Raw genomic sequence first — 23,696 nt, forward strand, 5'->3', positions numbered from 1 at the left:
ATATGATCCCGTCGACCGGATGACGTTCCCTCACATGTGTGGTGAAGGGTCCACCCGGCACCCAACTGGGCAACAAAACTCAAACTTCACCACCATCTCTGAGAAGGAATGGCAGCTGGACGTGAGTTTTGGGGAGGACACAAGGTAAACCCCTGGAAACGACCATCGTCCCACGACAGGCCTGGATCAACCGCTCGGACAAGGATGTGGAGGTGTATTGGAAGGAGATGGGAAAGGAATGGAACAGGGAGAATTACACTTGCTTTAACATTTTGTTCAGTCCATCTGGGGATAGAATGTGTATATCCAAAAAGTCTCTTTTAAATTGAGGACCAACACCTTCATATGGAGATGGAGTAGCAGGTTGTTCTTTATTTAATATCACATGCATTGATAGGGCAAATTAATTAAGAAGCTACAAATTGAGGAGAAACAAGAAGAGATCATGCATTTCTAGAAAACATGGTTGACTCTGCGACAAACACTCCATACCTCTTAAAATGATGGCTGGTGCAACGTCGCTCTTTCTTGGACCAAACTAAAAGAAAATTAAGAGCTCAGCAGCATAACTAGTTGGCATAAGAAGAAAGCAGCTGAGCAAGTTCTGACAACAGCCATGTTTAGATTTCTTTGGTTTATTAGCTTCCAAGTTATGACATAAAATCACGCCTGCTGTCAAACCTTATCTCTGACAGCTCTGTTAAAAATGTGACTCCTCTAATATATAACATTCTAGATACGATCTGTGCGCTGTTTTCAGGTGTCCGACTGCCAGGAACACATCAGCATAATTTGACTTGCTATCTATCTCCTTTTTTCTTATATTAACCATATTAAACATACACATTTTTGATGGAAATGTATCCATTTATTTATTATTTTTAATCCTGAGACTAAGGACTAGTGATGAGCGAGTATGTTCTATTAACCCTTTCGCCGAGTATGCTCGGACCGAGCACCGAGTATTTACAGCTGCTCGGTGATATGGTTGAATCGCTCCCGTGTGCATGATTTGCATACTCGGACAGAACATACTCGCTCAACCCTACTAAGGACCCATTTAGATAAGCAGATAATTGTCCCCTGTGAACAAACCAGCCATCACCTGAACAAAAGAGCAAAAAGCTCAATCGTTGGGTGATCGTCGTTGGGTGATCGTGTAAATGGGGAATTTCCTGCCGACCATGCGATACTGTAAGAGGACAGATTATGGAGGTGCATTTATGAGCGTTGTGTTCCCATAAGTTTTTGTTGGCTCGTGTAAACAGGCCAGTAAGCAAACACCGATCAACTTACTTATAATGGGTCGACTAGGACCAATGGCTTGAAACACACTTTTTCAAATGTGTTTTTATTTTTATTTGTTATGGATCAGACTCTTTGAATTTCATAGTTTTATACTGTATGTAAGGAAGTAAAAAAAAATCTGGTCCTTAGAAAGTCTTAAAGGGAAGCAGTCACCAGGTTTTTCCTATATAAAGTATGGCCACCACCATTCAGGCCTCTTGTACAGCATACTAGTATGCTGTAAAAAGGTCCACGATCCCCTTGTAATTATCCAAAGAAAGACCTTTTATTATACTCACAGAAAGCGCAGCCTGGTCCAATGGGCATCTCTCGTCTTGATCCGGTGCCTCCTCTTCCTACAATCACCTTCCTCCTTCCCTACTTCTTGTAGATGAAGCGTCCTACATCATCCACACAGTGTCAACCAATCATGCCCCTGAGCAAGAGCATTCCTCTCTGCCCTGCCGAGGGCAGAAGAAAGCATTGTAGTGCACATGTGCCGGGTCATTGGGCGCTCTTTGGCCTTTCTTGAGCATACGCATTACAGTACTGCTATCGGCAGGGCAGAGGGAAGTGCGCTTGCACAGGAGCAAGATTGGGGACACTGTGTGGATGACGTAGGACGCACCTTCCACATGAAGAATGGAAGGAGGACGGTGATTCAAGGAAGAGAGGCGGCGCAGGATCAAGACCAACGACGACCATCGGACTGGACCATCTATGCGTATAATAAAAGGTTAGGATCTGCAGAGAGGATTAAGGACATTTTTACAGCCTACTAGAATGCTGTCAAAGAGGCCTTAATGGTGGTGGCCATACTTTATATAGGGAAAACCTGGTGACAGGTTCCCTTTAACATTAGGTAAATCCAACCGTCCGATAAACAACACATGGCAAACTATACCTAGTCAAAAACACAGCCAAAATAAAGAAGCATTGGGTAAAATATTAATTACACCCCATGAATCAATAGCTTTTAGAACCACCTTTAACAGCAGTAACTTACAGTAATGGTTTTCTGTATGACTTGATCAGTCTCTCATATCGTTCTGGAGGAATTTTGGCCACTCTTCTTTACAGCATTGCTTAAGTTCAGTGATGTTTGTGGACATTCATTTCAACTCTCTAAGGTCTGTCACAGCATTTTTATTGGTTTGAGGTCTGGACTGTGAATGGGGCATTGTAATACCATGATTCTTTCATTTTTCAGCCATTCGTTAGATATGCTGGGGTGCAGGAGATCACTGTCCCATTGAATGACTCAGTTTTAGCCTGTCTCTAGCTTTGGGTAGATGGTCTTACATATGACTCTAAGATAATATGGTATACAGAATAATTAACTCAATGATTGTAATGTCCTGAGGCTGCAAAACAAACCCCAAATCATCACCCCTCCACCATGCTGGACTGTTAGTATGAAGTGTTTGTTCTGATATGCTGGGTTTGGTTTTTGCCAAGAGTGGTGCAGTTTGGTCTTATCTGTCCAAGGGACATTTTTCCACAAGTCTTGAGGCATGGTCAGATGTAACTTTGCAAACTATAGTGTAATACCATGCTCTTTTTAGAAAGATGAGATTTCCTAATGCCAACTCTTCCAAACAAGCCATACTTGTTCAGTCTTTTTTTCTAATTGTATTTTCATGAGCAATAAACATGCTGAGGGCCTTTAGGGTCTGAGCTGTAGCTCTTGGGCTTTATACAGTTTTTCTGTGCATTTTATGATCTGACCTTGGAGTAAATTTGATGGGACACCAATCTTGGGAAGGTTGTTAACAACATTGAATGTTCTTCACTTGTTAATAATCTTTCTCACTGTAAAATGATGGCCTCCAAATTGTTTTAAAATGGCCTTATAACTTCTCCAATTGATAGGCAGCATCAATTTCTTCTCTAAGATAATTGCTGATGTCTTTCCTACTTGGCAATGTGTCCTGAATGCTCAAGAGCAGCAAACTGTCAAAACTTCTGCTTTTATAAAGGTGGTCACACATGCTGATAAACATTTCATCAGAGGCATTTGATTATCAGCACCTGGCTGCTACTTACCTCCGTAACTCCTATGGAAGCAGTGAGGGTGCACTTAAAATTTCATATGCTGCTTGTTAAATAAACAATGACAATAAGGTTGTCATATAACGACTATCTAAGGACCAGATTTGTTTTCTTGTGTTCTGATACGTTATAATTACAGAATTCAAAGAGGGTGTACTTAGTTTTCTTATTTTTATTGTTATTATATAGCTACAAAAGCGTCAATATACTCAGAGACTGAAGCAATTGGCCTCCATTTAATTCTTCCTGCTGGAGAGATAGACAGTGCACAATATATTACTTAGCTTTCAAGGTTAAGAAGTTTTTGCAATGTTGTTAACTATTTTTTATAGCAATAAAAATGGCTGTAAACAGATGCAAAAAGGGGCGACATACAATGGTGTGAAGAACTGTTTGCCCCCTTCCTGATTTCTTATTCTTTTACAAGTTTGTCACACTTAAATGTTTCATATTACAAAACAAATTTAAATATTAGACAAAGATAACACAAGTAACCACAAAATGCAGTTTTTAAATGAAAGTCTTTATTATTAACCCCTTAAGGACGGAGCCAATTACCATATTTTTCGGACCATAAGGCGCACTTTTTCCTCCAAAGTGTTGGAGGAAAATGGGGGGTGCGTCTTATAGTCCGAATGTTGTATATGGGTGTATATTTATGTGGGGTGTGAGGGGAGCGGTATCGGTGGAGGAGCGGGGCACAGGAGGCAGAAGCTGCCTGCTGCAGCCTACACTGTCCCCGCTGCTGAAGAAAATGAATATTCACTGCTCCCCAAGCCCATGAGGCGTCTCCCTCCTGTGACATGTATATCATGTCAGAGGAGAGAGAAATGAATGTAAACCACGGGCACACTTTTTTTTTTGTGTGATCACCGCTATTCGGTGAATAGTGGCGATCACGTGACAGGGGACTGAAAAAACCGTCCCTGATCATATTCTCCAGGGTCTCAGCTACCCCTGGTCGCAAATGCTTGAATGCAGTTATTGCTGTTAAGGGTAGTGTTGAGTAGTGTTGAGCCACCCCCGTAGTGTTCGAGTTCGGTTCGGTTCGTCGAACACCCGTATGTTCGTCGAACTGTTCGTCGAACACCTTCGAACACCGTTAAAACCAATGGCAGGCAAACAAAAACACATAGAAACACATAGAAAACACCTTCAAAGGTGTCCAAAAGCTGACAAACTGCTCAGAAGACACAACTAACACATGGAAAAGTGACAAGTACATATAGTCATGCGAAAAGAAAAGAGGTGGAGGAGTAAAAGGAGGGGGAGACACAGATATAGGCATGTCATGCCCTTCTAAAATCCAAAAAGTGAGAAGCCGACACGGCCAGTCCGCTCCTGCCCGTGCCACCTCCGTGTCGCCGGGTTTGTGCCAGAGCCGCGGTGAACCCTGATGGCCAGCCCCCCTCTCCCAATACTGGTGCCTGTCCGCTGGTGGGTCGAGAGAGCCCCCCTGTGGTGGAGGCAGCTCTAAGCTTTTTAATTTAAATTGTCTCTCTAATTTGAATGAATACACTTTGAATCCATTTACAAGGATCTATTGGAGGGCAAGTCTCATGCCAGCAGCCGCGTAATTCCAGCTCCAGTAGCGTCCACTAAAGCTGCTGCAGTTAAAAAGCTTTTATAAGGATCGAGCACGGCTGTCCACCGCAAGGCATCCTACTGCCAGTCCCAGCCCCTATGCCTTGGGGTGCCTCCTGATGCTCTTCACTGAGTATCCCGTGGTCCCGAAGCATTTCCTTTGAAAAAATTAAGTGTCCAAACTACAGGTGGTGTAGCTTGCTTAACAGCCGGGATAATCCGCTGACTAGCAGACACTGCTACTAGGCACAAAGTATTTCCTGGGCTAGATGCAGTTAAAAATTTGTAAGTAGATACTCTCGTTGGATGCTGAGAAAGCATTCCATAGAGTCTCCTGGCACGCCATATATGATTCTCTTAAAAAGCTTGGGGTAGGGGTCTAGGGGACCCTTTTATAGCCAAAATCACGGCCCTGCATCACAATACGTCACCTAGGCTGAAGATAAATGGAACTGTAGCACCCTGAGGGCTCGGTTGCTACAGAGGTATTGCACCTCACCCAGAGGTGTGATATCTCACTCTCCGGTAAGGATGGAGTGTGGATCAGGACCCGACACCTGCATGCATTACACCACATTGCCGTGGGGCAGGGCGACCAATATGCCTCTGAGATGGGCACGACAGTCCCTGTCCCTGGCTGGAGTGGGGGGAGGGAACACTGAGGAAGGGGAACCCTGTAGTGCAGGAGCAGGGAGGAAGCAGTTCCTGGGTGCATTGAGAAGGGAGTATAAAAGGTGGGCACCATCTTAGTTCAGTGCAGAGAAGTCTGAGCAGAAGTGGCAGGGAGCAGGGGCTCTGCATGAGCTCTGCTCCGGAGGCGGGCCTAGTAACAGAGGCCCAGGCCTGGAAGAGGGAGAAGGAAGGAAGAGGAGCGGAGAAGGCTCCAGGAACGAGGAATGAAGGGATCCCAGGGGTGCGGACGGGCGAGTCGCCACCGCACGCCCGAATCCACCTGCGTGGAGCGGTCAGGCCAAAGGGGGAGACCGGTCCCCGAAACTAGTGGAGGCAGGAAACGACCCTCAGCTAGAAACCGGAGGCTGTGACATTTTATGTGGTGCAGCCCCTCGCTACACCCGCTAGGAAGGCACCACATAGGGTCAGGGAAACTGGTGCCAAGTTTACCAAGAGGAGGCCCGAGGCAGCCGGACAGAAGGGTTGGTAAGAACGGCCAGACAAAGGACACACAAAGGGGGTCCTGTGAAGCGCTCCAAAGTTATCTGGGAGTTGTCTGAGCCCCTCACCTGGTGAGCACAGTACGACGTGGGCAGCCGTTACCTGCAGACGTGGTCTGGATAATAAGAACTGTGAGTAAAGGCCCTGGACTGCATCACTGACTCCGTGTCGTTACTGTTGCTGCCCTGCACCATCACCCCCATCCTCCGCATACACTGCCCTGAGGCTATACTCCTCCCGTGGGGAGTTATGCAACGCTCTGCTGCACCCACAACACCAGCCTCAGCGGTCTGCCCTGCAGCGACGGTTCACTCTGACCGCAATCCACGGGTGGCGTAGTCGGACATTTAAACATCAAAACCACATAAATAGTTCCGCCACTGGTTTGACCACCCTGAGCCACGGAACCGGGTCGCCGCCACGAAGACTACAACCACCAGCATCCACCAAAAAGGGTTCGGCTCCGGGTGTCCCAAGGCCCAGGGGGTGCATCAGAACATTTTCATCACCTTTCACAATCACCAATGGGACAAGGCAGGGATGTCCTCTGTCCCCTCTCTTATACATCCTATTGACGGAGCACCTGCTCTCATCAATTCGCCATAACCCCAATATTAGGTGGATTGAGGTGGGAGGCACCGAGTACAAGTGCTCTCTATTTGCTGATGATGTCCTAGTATATATCACTCAATCACATATATCCATCCATGCTGTTATGGCTGAAATAGATCACTTTGTTACATGGTCAAATTTTAAAATCAATGCAGCGAAGTCTGAGGCCCTCGATGTCTCCCTCCCCAAATCCATATAGGATTCCATCCAGTCCAACTTTCCCTTTGCCTGGCCCTCACAGGGTATCAAATACTTAGGAATTCCTATTCATAGAGACCTCTCCCATCTATGTTATCTTAATTTTGGGCCCTTTACTGAACAACTCCATACAGACCACGGTTGGCAAGTTAGAACTGTAAGATTCACTACGTGAACCACTGGTGTTTTGTGGAAAAGCACATGTACACTGTGTTCCAAATTATTATGCAAAAAGTGTTTAGGAGTGATAAGGGAAGAATTTGTTTGTTTGTCAGTTAAACTCATTGATGGTGATGTGTGTCAGGGCTCTTTATATCACTGTAAGCAATTGCAGACACCTGTGCTAATTAGTTTGGCAGGTGTGTCCAATGAAAGGCAAGACTACTTAAGAAGGCTGTCTCACATTATTAAGCAGCCTACATTTTCTGCCAAAATGGGAAAGAAAAAGGATGTATCGGCTGCTGAGAAGCAACAAATTGTGGAGTGTTTAGGTCAAGGCATGACTACAATCAACATTGTGCGATGATCAGGATGAAGTGTCTTGGCAATCAAGAAGTATGTAGCTGATTCACAGTACACACGTGTGCGTGCTGATAAGGGCAAATTGAGGACTCTTTCCTACAGGCAATTACGTCAGGTTAAAAGAGCAGCGGCAAAAAAGCCTTGTCATAGCAGCAGACAAGTTTTTGAAGCTGCTGGTGCCTCCAACGTCCCCCGAACAACAAGATGCAGGGTCCTTCAGAGGTTTGCAGCTGTGCATACGCCATCCTGTCGACCTCCTCTATCCACTTCACACAAGCAGAAACGGCTCCAGTGGGCCAAACATTACATGAAGACTGATTTCAAAACAGTTTTGTTCACGGATGAGTGCCGTGCAGCGCTCGATGGTCCAGATGGATGGAGTGGAGGATGGCTGGTTGATGGACACCCCACGCAAACACGGCTACAGCGCCAACAAGGAGGAGGTGGAGTAATGTTTTGGGCTGGAATCATGGGGAGAGAGATTGTCGGCCCCTTTAGGATCCCTGAAGGCGCTAAAGATGAACTCCATAATGTATGTGGATTTTCTCAAACAGCACTTCCTGCCATGGTTCAAGAAGAAGAACCGTGTATTTCACAGCAAGATCATTTTTTTGCATGATAATGCACCATCTCATGCTGCACATAAAACATCTGCATCTCTGGCTGATATGGGCATAAAAGGGGACAAACTTATGGTGTGACCCCCATGCTTCCCTGACCTCTACCCCATTCAGAACCTCTGGAGCATCATCAAAAGGAGTGTCTATGATGGCGGGAGGCAGTTCACATCAAAGCAACAGCTCTGGGAGGGTATTCTGTCCTCATGCAAAACAATTGAAGCAGAAACCATCCAAAACCTGACAAATTCAATGGACGAGAGAGTTCAGAAGCTCCTTTCGAACAAGGGGTCCTATGTGAAAATGTAACATCACCTAGAATAAAGTTTTGAGTTGAAAACTGTTTGATTTCAGTTTCTAATAACCTGCTAATGCTTATAATTTCAAAAATGACCATTTTTTTGGTCTTTATTAAAATGAAAAGGTTGATCGAAAAGTTTGGGGGATCTAAGAGTGTGGCAACCCAGTAGTCATGATTACTTCGAATTCTGACAATATGAGGGTCATGTTGCAGGTAGTGCAGCAAGAAGGCACTTATGTGTCTTGCGCATCTCGGAGCCCCAAAATTATTTTCCAGGCTAGATGCAGCTAAAAATTATTATTAATTTTAAATCTGGTGGAGCTTAGTATAGATGGCCTAATAGGATCAGTGCTGCACACTGCTACAAAGCCCAAATTATTTTCCAGTCAAGATACAGATAAACATGATTAGTAATTTTAAATCTGGTGGAGCTTATTATAGATGGCCTAATAGAATCAGTGCTGCACACTGCTACAAAGCCCAAATTATTTTCCAGCCAAGATACAGATAAACATGATTAGTAATTTGAAAGCTTAAAACGGTTGGTAGGGTGATTTTAACCACTCATCAAGCTTTTACTCTCCCCAGGATGACACAGGGGTAGAAAAGTCGTTTCGGATCCATGATTTGTTCATCTTTATGAACGTGAGTCTGTCTACATTATCAGTGGAGAGCCGCGTGCGCTTATCTGTCAGCACACCACCAGCAGCACTGAAAACACGTTCAGACAGAACGCTGGCTGCGGGGCATGACAAGATCTCCAAGGCGTAAGTGGCTAGCTCCGGCCATTTATCCAGATTGGAAGCCCAAAAAGAGCAAGGGTCCAGTGACACAGTCATGGCTTCAATGTTTACTTGGAGATACTCCTGTACCATCGTCTCTAGGCGTTGACTATGTGTCAGACTTCTTGTCTCCTGTGGCCTTGCAAAGGATGGGCTAAAAAAGTGGTGAAATGATTCCGCAAAATTGATGTTACCAGCAGATACTGTGGTTCTGTTACGGTTTGAGTGCTGAACACTTGACGGTCCCACGGTTGGCAAGTTGGAACTGTGAGATTCACTATGTGCACCACTGGTGTTTTGTGGAAAAGCACATGTAAGATTCTGCAACAGTCTCTGCTGATACTCCTGCATGCGTGCATCCCTTTCTATGGCAGGAATAATTTCTGCAAATTTACTTTTGTACCGGGGATCTAACAGTGTGGCAACCCAGTAGTCAGGATTATTTCTAATTCTCACAATTCGAGGGTCATGTTGCAGGTAGTGCAGCAAGAAGGCACTCATATGTGTTGCGCATCCAGGAGCACCAAGTCCCTGTTGTGTTGGTGGCGAGGTAACAATCATGCTTCCTTCCTCTGTCCTCTCCCCCCAACCTCGCACAAGAGAAATGTGATCAAGGTCTCCCTCATCTGATGAGTCTTCCATCAGTTCGTCCTCCACTTCTTCCTGGGCTCCTGCACCTTCCTCACTAGTTTGGCTGCTACCATGCGCCCTGGTAAAACCATCTCCCCCACCCTCACATGCCTGCCGCCTTGGTGCTGCCGACCGTCTGGACCTTGCAGATGTTAGCCCTTCCGCATACAACTCCTCCTCCTCTACTTCCTCCACCTCCTCTTGTGCCACCACCTGACTCCGAATTCTGTTTAACATGTGCTCCAGCATGTAAATCACCGGAATAGTCATGCTGATAATGGCATCGTCAGCACTAAACATCTTCGTCGCCATTTCAAAACTGTGCAGAAGGGTGCATAGGTCCCTGATCTGAGACCACTCCTCCAGCGTGATTTGCCGCACCTCTGGATCTCGTTGGCCCAGGCTACACGTCAGAACGTATTGCACCAGGGCTTGTCGGTGCTGCCACAGTCGCTGCAACATGTGCAGAGTTGAATTCCACCGGGTAGGCACATCGCATTTTAGCCGGTGAAGTGGCAGGCCCAACGACTTCTGTAGAGATGTAAGTCGCTGAGCTGCAGGATGCGAACGGCGGAAGTGAGCACACAGCGACCGTGCCCTCTGCAGAAGGCCATCTAGTCTGGGATAGTGGGCTAAAAATTGCTGGACAACCAGGTTCAACACGTGAGCCATACAAGGCACGTGTGTGACATTGCCCCGGCGAAGGGCCGCACCCAGGTTTGCAGCATTGTCGCACACGGCCTTCCCTGGTTTCAGGTCCAGTGGAGACAACCATTCATGAAATTGGTTCTCCAGAGCTGACCACAACTCCTCAGCTGTGTGACTCACATTTCCCAGACATTTCAAAGTAAAAACCGCCTGATGACGTTGAGCCCTACTGCCAGCATAGTAAGGAGGTGTGCAGGATCCCTTCTGCGCAGTTAGAAAGCTTGTGGCATGACCAGACAGGCTTTGGGTGCAGGTGGAAGACCGAGAGGAGGTTGAGGAGGCAGAAGCAGTGGAGGAACTTTGACATAAAGAGGATTGACGCACAACTCGTGGGGACGGCAAGACTTGGACAGCAGCCCCTTGTCCTGCTGTCACCATAGTTACCCAGTGCCCAGTCAGCGACATGTAATGCCCCTGTCCATGCCTACTCGTCCAAGTGTCTGTGGTGAAATGCACCCTGTCACACACAGAGTTTCTCAAAGAAGCGGTGATGTTGTGTGTGACATGCTGGTGGAGCGCAGGCACACCTTTCTTTGAGAAGTAGTGCCGACTGGGCATCTGGTACTGGGGCACTGCGACGGACATAAGGTCTCGAAAATCCTCTGTGTCCACCAGGCGGAAAGGCAGCATTTCTGTAGCCAAGAGCTTGCAGATGGTGAAATTCAACCTCTTAGCTTTCTCATGGCTAGGAGGAAATGGTCTTTTACTTGTCCACATCTGAGGGACCGAGGGCTGGCTATTGTGCTTAGACGGGGTTGATAAGGGTGTCCCCGGCAAACTGCCGGTCTGTGAGGAAGATGCAGGCGGACATGTTAGGTTGCCTTGATCCAAAGGTGGTGCTATCGATGTCGGACAGCGCTCAACACCAGCTGGTGTTACCACCTCCAAAGAAAATGATGACCTGCCAATCACGCTGGCTGTTGCGGGTAAAGAGGTGGCAGGTCTGCGCCCCAAAACAGGTGTGACTGCTGTCCCCCCAGTCACAGAGGATGAAGAGGCCGCGGATGCACAAGATATGGCAGACGGTGGTTGGCCCGGCCGGCTAGGCCGCATTGTAGCACACTGAGCTTCCCACTGCAACTTATGCTTCATGTCCATGTGCCGGTTCATGCATGAAGTACTCAAACTATGTATTTTTTGGCCTCTACTTAGCTTTTGCTGACAAATGTTACAGATAACACGAGTTGGGTCATCTTTATCGATCTGAAAAAATGCCCAGGCTATGCAAGGCTTAGCACCCATGCGACCTGAAGAGCCACCACGACTTGTGGTGAGAGGCAGAGTTGTGTTTGAGGATGCAGTTGTTGACGTGCTTCCAGTACTACGTCTCTGTCCAGGAAGGCACAACCTGACCTCGTCGTCACTAGCATCTTCCTCCACCTCCTCTGCTGACCTCATCTCTTGGCTGACTGTGGGTTGACAGTAAGTGGGATCTCCAACCTCATCATCATCACCCTGTGCGTTATCACACCCGTCGTCCTCAGAGCCAACCTGTTCCTGCCCTGACAAAAAACTAAAGTTGTCGCTCCAATCAGGTATTTGAGTCTCATCATCGTCTTCCTCATTGTCTCCTCCAACAGGAGTTACAGTTTGGGAATGAGGGTCTACATTATGGTCAGAACCTTCTGCGTCTGGTCCTGGATCCGACTCATAAAGATTCTGGGCATCAGTGCAGATCATTTCCTCGTCTGGATTCACAGAAGCGCTGGAGTCGACCTCTGATTCCCAGGCTATAGTATGAGTAAACAGCTCTGCAGACTCAACCATCTGTTCTACCTCATACTCAGACGGGCAGCTGGAGATTTGGGAGCTGTGAGGAAGCAAGTGCGATTGGGGTGACACCTTTGAGGACTGGAGTATTTGTGATGTTGAAGTTGATGTGGAGGAGAGCCCACTTAAAGGAGCACTTGATATCCGTTGAAGCACCTGCTGTTTTTGTGCCTCATCTGGAATTTGTAGCGATTGGCGTGGCCGTAAGAAAGGGATCTTATCACATTGTTCGCTAAAAGAAGTAGACATTTTAGTTTGGCTGGAAGATGGTCTTTCTTCTGCAGATGTTACTGTTGCTTTAACACCTACCCCACGGACACAACCTTTTTTCCCCTTCCCAACACGCCTATTCCCCTTTCCACCAGCAGCAGGCCTTTTTCCACTCATTTTGGTGGTTAACTAATTCACAACTCTGGAGTTGTTTGCACAAAAAAACAATGGATGGGAACCGAGCAGAGCTGAGTGGCCAAACTGTGGTATTAGGCCAAAACTATTGGCTGGGTTAGATGCAGAAAAAAATTATATTCAATTTGCAACCTGATGGAGGTCAGTATAGATGGACTAATAGAACAAGTCCCACACACAGCTAGAAGCCCAAATATTTTTTCAGAGGTAGATGCAGAAAAAAATTGTATTCAGTTTGCAACCTGATGGAGGTCAGTATAGATGGACTAATAGAACAAGTCCTACACACATCTAGAAGCCCAAATATTTTTTCAGAGGTAGATGCAGAAAAAAAATATATTCAGTTTGCAACCTGATCGAGGTCAGTATAGATGGACTAATAGAACAAGTCCCACACACAGCTAGAAGCCCAAATATTTTTTCAGAGCTAGATGCAGACAAAAAATTATTTTGAATTTGCAACCTGATGGAGGTCAGTATAGATGGACTAATTGAACAAGTCCCACACACTGCTAGAAGGCCAAATATTTTTTCAGAGCTAGATGCAGACAAAAAATTATTTTGAATTTGCAACCTGATGGAGGTCAGTATAGATGGACTAATAGAACAAGTTCCACACACTGCTAGAAGCCCAAATATTTTTTCAGAGCTAGATGCAGACAAAAAATTATTTTTAATTTGCAACTTGATGGAGGTCAGTATAGATGGACTAATAGAGAAAGTCCCACACACTGCTAGAAGGCCAAATATTTTTTCAGAGCTAGATGCAGATAAAAATTAATTTTAATTTGCAACCTGATGGAGGTCAGTATAGATGGACTAATACAACAAGTCCCACACACAGCTAGAAGCCCAAATATTTTTTAAGAGGTAGATGCAGAAAAAAATTATATTCAGTTTGCAACCTGATGGAGGTCAGTATAGATGGACTAATAGAACAAGTCCCACACACAGCTAGAAGCCCAAATATTTTTTCAGAGGTAGATGCAGAAAAAAATTATATTCAGTTTGCAACCTGATGAAGGTCAGTATAGATGGACTAATAGAGAAAGTCCCACACACTGCTAGAAGGCCAAATATTTTTTCAGAGCTAGATGCAGACAAAAAATTATTTTTAATTTGCAACCTGATGGAGGTCAGTATAGATGGACTAATAGAGAAAGTCCCACACACTGCTAGAAGGCCAAATATTTTTTCAGAGCTAGATGCAGATATAAATAATTTTTAATTTGCAACCTGATGGAGGTCAGTATAGATGGACTAATAGAGAAAGTCCCACACACTGCTAGAAGGCCAAATATTTTTTCAGAGCTAGATGCAGAAAAAAATTATATTCAGTTTGCAACCTGATGGAGGTCAGTATAGATGGACTAATAGAACAAGTCCCACACACTGCTAGAAGGCCAAATATTTTTTCAGAGCTAGATGCAGAAAAAAATTATATTCAGTTTGCAACCTGATGGAGGTCAGTATAGATGGACTAATAGAATGATGCTATGCCCAAAAGATTTTACTTCACTAGGTGCAGTAAAAAAATTGGTATTCTATACACAGGTGGTATATCTTGCAACACAGATAGGCTACTCCACTGACTAACACACTCTGCAATAGGCCAAAAAGGATTAGCTTTGCTAGATTCAGCCAAATGCTGTGAAAAAAACTTGCACAGCACTGGCACAGACCTGCCTGGCAAAAACTGATAGGAACTGATGTAACCTAGTCCTGAAAAGGACTGCAATTACAATTAGTCTTTACTCCCACAATCTATCTATTTAAGAGCACAGACCTGCCTGATAAAAGTCGTAGGAAATGCTGTAACCTAGTCCTTAAAAGGACTGCAATCACAACTATTCCCTACTCCCAAGCTATCTGTAGATTTGTGCGAAAATTGGCTTGAAATTAACAAGGTATAGCGCACACAGCAACAGCGGTGCCGTCTAACACGCAGCTGCAGCAGTGAGAAAATGGTGGCGACGGGGAAAATGGCTTGGTCTTATAGGGCAAGGACATGTGACATACACTGCCAATGACACATGCCCTTGCTTGTGTGAAAAAAAGCACTTCGCTCCGTGTGTGCACTGCTGATAGGCTGACAGATTGCACCTCCCCACTGTAAATGCGGGAAAGAGAAAAAAAAATGGAGATCTTCATTATTTTTGCAGAGATCCATCCCCTGCCCCTCCCCCCACCCCGCTGTACACTCAAACTGCGTATTAACATTAATTTTCATCATTACTGAGAAAAAATCCAGTTATGATTTTGGTGCACGAACAGTTATCGAACATAACCTCGAACAGCCGAATTTTTCTCAAATCGTTCGTGTTCGCCGAACGGCTCGAACACCGCCCAAAACAGCTCGAATTTGAGATTGGCGAACAGTTCGAGTCGAACAACGCTCATCTCTAGTTAAGGGCAGCCCAATTAGGTTTAGGGGCAATCACTTTTTCACACAGGGCCCTGTAGGTTTGGATTTCTTTTTCCCGTAATAATAAAGACCTTCATTTAAAAGCTGCATTTTGTGGTTACTTGTGTTATCTTTGTCTAATATTTAAATTTGTTTTGTGATCTGAAACATATAAGTGTGACAAACAAGCAAAAGAATAATAAATCAGGAAGGGTGAAAATACTTTTTCACACCACTGTATGTATCTGCAATTTATAATAGTAAAGGGGATGCAGTTAGTGTAAGGGTGTCGACAGTGACTTTTGTGTTCCTGCCCCTGAAGACAACAATCTCGTAAAGTGAATAGTGTCATGCGTTTATGTACATGTATTGTGATATGTGAAGTGTGAACCATGTCATGCGGTTTTAACAAGGTAATGTGTAGTAATGCATAGTGTTTTAGGTAATGCTGCCGATGTAAAAGTACTGTAAAGGTAATACCTAGTGTGAGTAATATACAGTGACGAGTAAGTATAGGTAGAACAAAGTAAAACTTAGGACATAAGATGGTAACTGCAGTTAGATGATGATGACAAGGGAGTAAGGTATAGTATAAGTATTGCTAATGTAGTGTTAATGTAGGAAAGTAATGCAAGCTGTGTGCTAGAATGTAGGTGAAAGGTTAGATCTGCCCAGCAATAGGCTGCAGGTACAGATATAGTTGAGTGTTTGGTCTAGTCCACAGTGGGAGGGGTTAGGGCCAGTATAGCTCATTTGCTAAGTGAAAAGGTGAAGTGGGCTGATAGCAGAAGCGAATACAAACTGTTCTGGGCGGTACGAGACCTTACAAGACTCCCTGCGAACATTCCTGCAACGTCCAGAGCCTAAGGCTTGAAACAGGTGCTATGGAGAGCACCTTAACCCCTTCCGTAGAGAGGAAGATGAACATGGAACCGCGTGTGGGAAACGTAGTGGATCTCGACAATACTCTCAAAAGGAAAATCTGTGGGGCTGAAGGAACCAGAAAGCGTAGGGATAGTCAAGGTGGAACTGAAAGTAAAACGGAAAATGTACTTGTGAGGAGCTGCCCACTTACTAAAGACTACGATACTTTTCCAGCAACGGACAACCATTTTTGTTAATATTATTATTGTGCATTATTAGTGATTTACTTGATATGTTTTATATAGTTCTGCTTACTTGTCAGTATGTAAGATTCACTTGTAAAATGTCCAGCATTCCACTAATCTCATCTTTATCTCATGAGTCCATTGTTTCAACAGCCAATAATCTCATTAGGTGAGTGTAGATTGAGACACATTGGAGCCATCACCACAGGGGGTCTTACAGGCAGTCTCAGATGAAGGCTTCTAGAATATTCTTCATTGTTTTAGCAAACAGAAAATGCTTAAGGGGAAGGGTGTCAGCACTTCTGACCTGGGAGGGGACTGATCCCAGCAAAAGAAAGGACAGACATGTTTTTAGTGGAGCAGTTGCGTCGAAGGATTGAAGGAAGAGGATGGAGACCGTGGACTTGGAAGGAAGGATTGATAAACATGTTACCATTATGGATTATGTCATTTGGATTTAAACTTTCTTAAAAGTTTCTTGCTACTGGATACCTGTGCTTTCATTGTTTTATCTGCCGTCTAGAGCAGTGATTTTCAACCTTTTTTGAGCCGCGGCACACTTTTTATACTTAGAAAATCCTGGGGCACAACACCAACTAAAATAGCACAAAATGACACTAAAACAGTCATATTATACATATAGTTAATAATATAGATTCTAAATTTATTTTACTCACTCAGTGTGAAACCTGGGCCTGTTTCGATAAACACAAAAGGGATATCCTGGCAGGAATGGTGGAAAGACACACACGAAGCTCTTCCTCAACAGTTCTCAGTTTCTCCCTGTTTTTAGTTTTTATCGCAGTCAAGCTTGAGAAGCCCAGCTCACATAGATATGTGGTTGAAAATGGGAGCAATGTCAAAATAGCTTTGTTGGCCAGAATGGGGAACTCCTTGGCAACAGATAACCAAAAACTGTCCAAAGGAAGATCAGCAAACTTTAGCTTTAAACCGCGATCTTGCTTCAGTTCAACGAGTTCCTCTTGCTCCTTTAAAGTCATGTCCTTTCCAGCAACGGATAATGAGCTGTATGGGTCCCTAACCCAGTCAAGGCATTCTGTGAAGGCTGAAGAGAAATAGAACGATAACTTCTCCTCAAGAGTTTTCAAATGTCTGCCAATCGCTTCGCACATTGCAGCAGTATTGTCATCATGCAGTTTCTCGGTGAGTGGGAACATCTGAAGGTTGCCACCCTGCACATGTTGTTGCCAGAGCTGCACCTTTAAACGGAATCCGTTCATTTTATCAGTGCTTGTAAGCAGGTTTTCATTTCGACCTTGCATCCGTGTGTTTAGTTCATTCAGATATTGAAATATATCAGCCAGGTATGCCGGCTTTGCACACCACTCATCACTTGCAAGCAGCTTTGAATAATCGGACCTCTCGTTTGTAAGAAATATTTTAAGTTCCTCTCGCAACTCATACACACGGGCCAGCACTTTGCCGCGTGACAGCCACCTGACCTCCGTGTGGAGCAATAAGATTTTATGTTCCGCTCCCATTTCTGTACACAAAGACGCAAATAAGCGACATCTCAAAGGTTGCGTCTTCACAAAGTTCACTATGCGCACAACATCATCCAACACAGGAGCTAGATCTGCTGGTAAGGTCTTTGCAACGAGGGCCTCACGGTGCAAGAAACAGTGGGTAGCAAGAACATCTGGGTTTCTTTCTTTAACCCTACTTACAAAGCCTTTGATGCGCCCGACCATGGCTGCGGCTCCATCAGTGCAGACACCTGTGCAGTTTTCCCATGTAAGTCCACTTTTATCAAGATATTCCGATGTGACTTGGAATATTGCCTCTCCTGTTGATTTTTCTGTCAGTGCCTTGCAAAATAGGACGTTTTCTCTAATGGCTTCACCATCCACAAAACGCACATTGGCCAACAACTGACAATGTCCACTGATATCCGTCGACTCATCAAGTTGCAAGGCAAATTTTTTACTGATGCGCACCTTTTCCAAAACAACTGTTTCAATGTCCACAGACAAGTCATCAATCCGTCTGGCAATTGTGTTATCAGAGAGAGGCACTTTAGCTATCTCTTTAGCTGCTTCAGGGCCAAGCATCTCATTTACAACAGCTTTACAAGCTGGTAGTATTAATGTTTCTGCCACAGTGTGGGACTTTTTTGATTTAGCTATGAGTTCAGCAACAAGGTAGCTAGCTTTGAGGGCTCTCTCATTTACCGTTGTGCTTTTTCTCAAAAAAGTTGCCCCTTTCTCATTGTTTGTACGTAAGCGTACAAAATACTCCATCGGTTTATTTTGAACGGAAGGGTGTTTCGTTTGGAGATGGTGTTTAAGTTTGCTTGGCACCATAGCGCTATTGGAAAGCTTCTCACCACACACCAAGCACAGTGGTGTTGGTGCTGTCGCATCCCCAGTGGAAGTAAATCCAAATGAAAGATAGCTTTCACTGTATTGCCTTGAGCTCACCGTCTTGTCTTTTTTCTTTTGTAGAACTCTCATACTAGGGCCTTCATTTGGGTTAGAATTGTGTCCAGGGTCCTGTTCGGCATTTGCCTTTTCCATTCTCAAATACTTCTCCATCACTGCTGAGATAGTGTGCGCAGCCACACACTAAAATAGAAGAGTATTACATTATCTGCCACACTTAAAGGACCTCTGCTAGGCATATTTCATTCCTGAGGGCTTAAAAAGCAGCTCTCGTGGTGACAAGAAGCTGATTTAAACCCCCCAAGAGTGAACTTCGCGAGAGCTGTATGTGTGTGATAATAACTTCTATTACTACGGTCTGCATTTCCTGCTTGAATTGACACTAGTGACGTAGCACTCAGCTTTCTCTATAAGTAGAATAGAGCCGGCTGCCAAGTGCTACGCCACTAGAGTCAATTCAAGCAGGACATGACTGCTGAAGAACGGTACTAATATCATTTATTATTCCATACATACAACTCTCACGGAGTTCACTCTTGGGGGTTTTAAATCAGCTTCTTACCACCACAAGAGCTACTTTTTTAGCCCTCAAGAGTGAAATATGCCTGGCAGAGGTCCTTTCAATAAATTATTTATTTTAAAAAAGTGAAATAAAAAAGGATAACCCCCTCATATATTCAATCCCATGTAACCTCATAAATACAGTCCCACGTATATGAGCACATGATTATCAGCATCATATACTGTGGTGATGTGCACTGTACAGCGCCACAGTATATGGTGCTGATTATTATGTGACTCATATACTGCAATATAAAGGGGTACAATGAGAAGTACTATGGCCATGAGGCCAGAGTACAAGTGCCAGCTCATATACTGCAATATAAAGGGGTACAATGAGAAGTACTATGGCCATGAGGCCAGAGTACAAGTGCCAGCTCATATACTCAGCATATGAGCTGGTACTTGTAGTACTCCAGCCTCATGACTATAGTATTTATCATTTTACATTTCTCATTGTTATATGCAGTATACTGCTGGAGTACTAAAAGTACCAGCTCATATGCTGAGTATTCTGCCAACAGTTCATATACTCAGGCAAAAGCTCATATAGTCAGCATTATTGGCGGGCATTACCTTGGCGGCGGGCAAATGCGAGAGTCTCTCCGCTCTCAGGATGACTCGTCGGCCTCGGTGACGTCATTAAGTCGCGCGAGGTTCAAAGCTTGCGCATGTGTTATTGTACACGTCTCCTACATTGTAAGAAGGCGTGACTGCGCATCGAGCGCATTGCCGGGAAACAAAACACAGGGGGCACCATAGTTTGGGGAACTTTCCCCGCGGCACACCCGACCATGTGTCGCGGCACACTAGTGTGCCGTGGAACACTGGTTGAAAATCACTGGTCTAGAGGACCTGCAACAAAACAGCCCTGCCACCCACGCATGCGCAGTAGCATCTCTGGGTTGCTGAGAGATGCTACTGCACATGCAAGGCCGCGGTGCCATATTACTGCAGGCAAATTTCTTTTTCCTCCAGCAAAATGGCGCCCCGCTAGAGGCGCTTGCACAGTAGCATCTATCGGCAATCGAAGCACGAGCATATCATTATCTCAGAAATGAAAATAAAGATTATAAAAGAACCACAGCACGGATTTCATCAAACAAGGTATAATATTGATCAGAGTAATGAAGCCCACCTGACAGTGTATGTGGTTTACTGAGCACAATCCTGCTGACAGGTGCACTTTAACCCCTTTAAAGCCCAAGACATATTAATACGTATCTGTGCCCTGGGACTTAGGAGCCTGACACGTATTAATACGTCATATCTTTAATGCACCACTGCGACCGAAGTCGCGGTGATCGCATTGAATTTCTGGCGCCATCTTACCTCTGGATCGCTGTGATTGGCTGTTCAAATCTGAACAGCCAATCACAGCATTTCTCACTGTTTCCAGCAATGTGGTTGCCGGAAACAGTGATCTGCAGCCTAGGTGACACCTCCCTGTGACCGCCCCGTCACATATATTCAGGTACTCTGATTGGAGCGATCAATGTCATCATCAATCACTCCAATCAGATTACCTGACCGGGAGGTGGCTGGGTGGTGACCTCCACCTGTCACCACCCTATCAACCCCTGTGACCGCCCTGCAGACCTTCACACTTGGTGAGGATTTCTGCAGAGTGGTCACATCTGATGTGTCTGTCGCTGGGCCTTGAAGTGCCGCAGAATATTCTGTGACACCACAAGACCATCTTCTCACCTGCTCCAGTCGCTGCTGCTGCTCCTGGATCTTCTACTCCAGTGTCCTGGGTCTCCTGCTCCTGACCTGCTGTGGTTCCTGCTCCAGATCCTGCTCCAGAGCCTGCTACTGATCCTTCGTTGATTCTGCTGAAGAACAGAGAAGACTTTGGTAAGTCTGTTCTCCCCTCATCCATCCCAATCCCCCCTCTTTTTTACCCCCTTTACCACCATTTTTTTTGTGCGTCCTGCAGCAGTCTCCAGCTCCAGTCCTGGTCTCCACCTCCGCTCCCGGTCACCAGCGTCGGGCTCCCGCTCTGGGCTCCCGGTCTAACGCTCCGGGCTCCTGGTCACCAGCGCCGTGCTCCCAGTCTCCTGCTCTGGGCTCCCGGTCACCAGTGCCGGTCTCCTGCTCTGAGCTCTGTCTCCTGTCTGGGTCTTCTGTTCTGGTCCTGCTGCTGATCCTGCTGATACTTTGGTAAGTCCATCTCTGATCTCACCTCATCCACCCCAATCCCCCACTCTCCTGTCTTTTTACCCCCCTTCCCACCCCAATTTCCCTCACCCCAGTGTCCCTGTTAATCCTCTCGGTTCTGGTCTCCTACTCCAGTACCGGTCTCCTGCTCTGGGCTCCCGGTCTCCTGCTACGGGTCTTCTGTTCCGGTCCTGCTGCTGATCCTGCTGACCCTTTGGTAAGTCCATCTCTGATCTCCCCTCATCCACCCCAATCCCCCTCTCCCCTGTTTTTTTACCCCCCTTCCCACCCCAATCCCCCTCACCCCAGTGTCCCTGTTAATTCTCTTGGTTCTGATCTCCAGCTCCAGTACCGATCTCCTGCTCCGGGCTCTCGGTCTCCTGCTCCGGGCTCCGTCTTCTGGTCTCCGTCTCCTGTTCCTGCTCCAGGGCTCCTGCTCCAGGCTCCCGCTCTGGGCTTCCGGGCTCCCTGTCTCCTGCTCCGGGCTCCTGGTCTCCTGCGCCGGTCCTGCTGCTGAAAGAAGAACATAGAAGACTTTGGTAAGTTCATCTCTGATCTCCCCTCATCCACCCCAATTCCCCTCTTCCCACTCCCCACACATCCGTGCACACATCCAGCAGCCGCCGAGTGTTGATCGGTGACATAGTTCACCAATCCACACTCATGCTCGCTGTTTGCACCACATACAGTATTTCCTTTTTCCACACATTCTAAATAAAGTACTGACACACACACACCACATACATAATAAAAAATGTCCCGCTCATCCCAAACTCGCTATTCAGCGGAGGAGGCATACGCTTTTCTTGCCTCCGACACCGACAGCGAGGGCGAGGATCCCACATTTCTTTATTTTTCCGACTCCTCGGCGTCTTCCTCCTTATCTTCCTCCCCTTCCTCCTCAGGTGCTACTGGACCGCCCGCAGTCGTCGCAGGAGAGAAGATGATCCAGCACTCCCCACTACTGATCCCATATGGACCTCGCCCCCCGAAAATTATGAGCCACTGATTCCTGATTTTGTGGTGGAATCAGGAATCAAGTTTGACACCACCAGCCTCACGGAACTAGACTTTTACAAAGTCTTTTTCTCTGACGATTTTGTAAACCTCATGCTGGGCCAAACTAATTTATACGCTCATCAATTTTTGGAACAAAACCCCTCTTCATCATTTTCTAACTGGTCTCCTTTAGAACCACTCTCCATAATCTTTGAAAATTCTTGGAGAACAGGAGAAGTCCCAGAAGATTGGAGAAGAGCAAATATTGTTCCTATGTTCAAAAAGGGGAAGAAGGTGGACCCAGGGAACTATAGGCCGGTGTGTCTGACTTCTATACCAGGAAAGATCTTTGAAAAAATTATTAAACAACATGTATGTAAGTACCTGGATAAGAATGAAGTGATTAACCAGAGTCAGCATGGGTTTGTAACTAACAAGTCATGTCAGACTAACTTAATTTCCTTCTATGACAGAATCACTGACTGGGTGGATCAGGGAAATGCTGTATAGCATATCTTGACTTCAGCAAAGCATTTGACAAAGTATCTCACACCATCCTTATTGAAAAAATGACCAAGTATGAAATGGACAAGGTAACTGTTAGGTGGATTCATAACTGGCTTAGTGATCGGACTCAAAGAGTAGTCGTAAATGGCTTCACATCCAGTTGGATGAACGTCTCAAGTGGGGTACCACAGGGCTCTGTCCTGGGACCTGTATTGTTCAACATCTTCATCAATGACTTAGATGAAGGAATTGAGGGTAAACTGATTAAATTTTCTGATGACACAAAGCTAGGAGGGTTAGCTAACACTAGAGAAGAGAGAGAGAGGATTCAAAAAGACCTAAATAAACTGGAGCAGTGGGTAGCAGCTAATAGAATGGTTTTTAACAGGGAAAAATGCAAAGTACTACATCTGGGCAATAAAAATGAAAAAAGCATATACAGAATGGGAGGAATAGAGCTAAGCAACAGTACATGTGAAAAAGACTTAAGTATACTAATAGATCATAGACTGAACATGAGTCAACAGTGTGATGCAGCAGCAAAAAAAGGCAAATACAATTCTGGGATGTATTAACAGAAGCATACAGTCTAGATCACGTGAAGTCATTATCGGACTTTACTCCTCTTTGGTCAGACCTCATCTGGAATACTGTGTCCAGTTTTGGGCACCACATTTTAAAAAAGACATTGACAAACTGGAGCAAGTTCAGAGAAGAGCGACCAGAAAGGTGACCGGTCTGCAAACCATATCCTATGAGGAATGGTTACAGGATTTGGGAATGTTTAGCTTGCAAAAAAGAAGACTGAGAGGAGACTTAATAGCTGTCTACAAATATCTCAAGGGCTGTCACATTGTAGAAGGATCATCTTTATTCTCATTTGCACAAGGAAAGACTAGAAGCAATGGGATGA

General features: G+C 45.4%; 2 protein-coding genes across 4 annotated transcripts in view; both read right to left on the reverse strand.

The window, feature by feature from the left end:
- The window catches only part of LOC141249482 (zinc finger BED domain-containing protein 5-like), a 46,634-nt gene extending 25,102 nt beyond the window's left edge, over nt 1-21,532 (reverse strand). The window contains exons 1-3 of one of the 2 annotated variants that reach the window (XM_073669638.1): nt 21,031-21,532; nt 20,825-20,949; nt 16,832-18,739 (exon numbers count right to left, since the gene is read on the reverse strand). In XM_073669638.1, coding sequence (XP_073525739.1) covers nt 16,832-18,709 — 1,878 coding nt within the window. In that variant the 5' untranslated portion in view covers nt 18,710-18,739; nt 20,825-20,949; nt 21,031-21,532. Of the gene's footprint in view, nt 1-16,831; nt 18,740-20,824; nt 20,953-21,030 lie in introns of both variants that reach the window. The other variant, XM_073669632.1, reaches the window with a different exon arrangement.
- A 55-nt stretch (nt 21,533-21,587) lies between these two features.
- Nucleotides 21,588-23,696, reverse strand: part of LOC141192955 (neutral amino acid uniporter 4-like) — a 271,000-nt gene continuing 268,891 nt past the window's right edge. For both annotated transcript variants that reach the window (XM_073662071.1, XM_073662072.1), the window contains exon 12: nt 21,588-21,790. In XM_073662071.1, the coding sequence (XP_073518172.1) occupies nt 21,595-21,790 (196 nt within the window). In that variant the 3' untranslated portion in view covers nt 21,588-21,594. The remainder of the gene's footprint in view (nt 21,791-23,696) is intronic.

This window comes from Phyllobates terribilis, unplaced genomic scaffold (genome assembly GCF_046119375.1).
Source record: "Phyllobates terribilis strain yellow unplaced genomic scaffold, ASM4611937v1 Scaffold_2__4_contigs__length_985480577, whole genome shotgun sequence".
Classification (NCBI taxonomy): Eukaryota; Metazoa; Chordata; class Amphibia; order Anura; family Dendrobatidae; genus Phyllobates; species Phyllobates terribilis.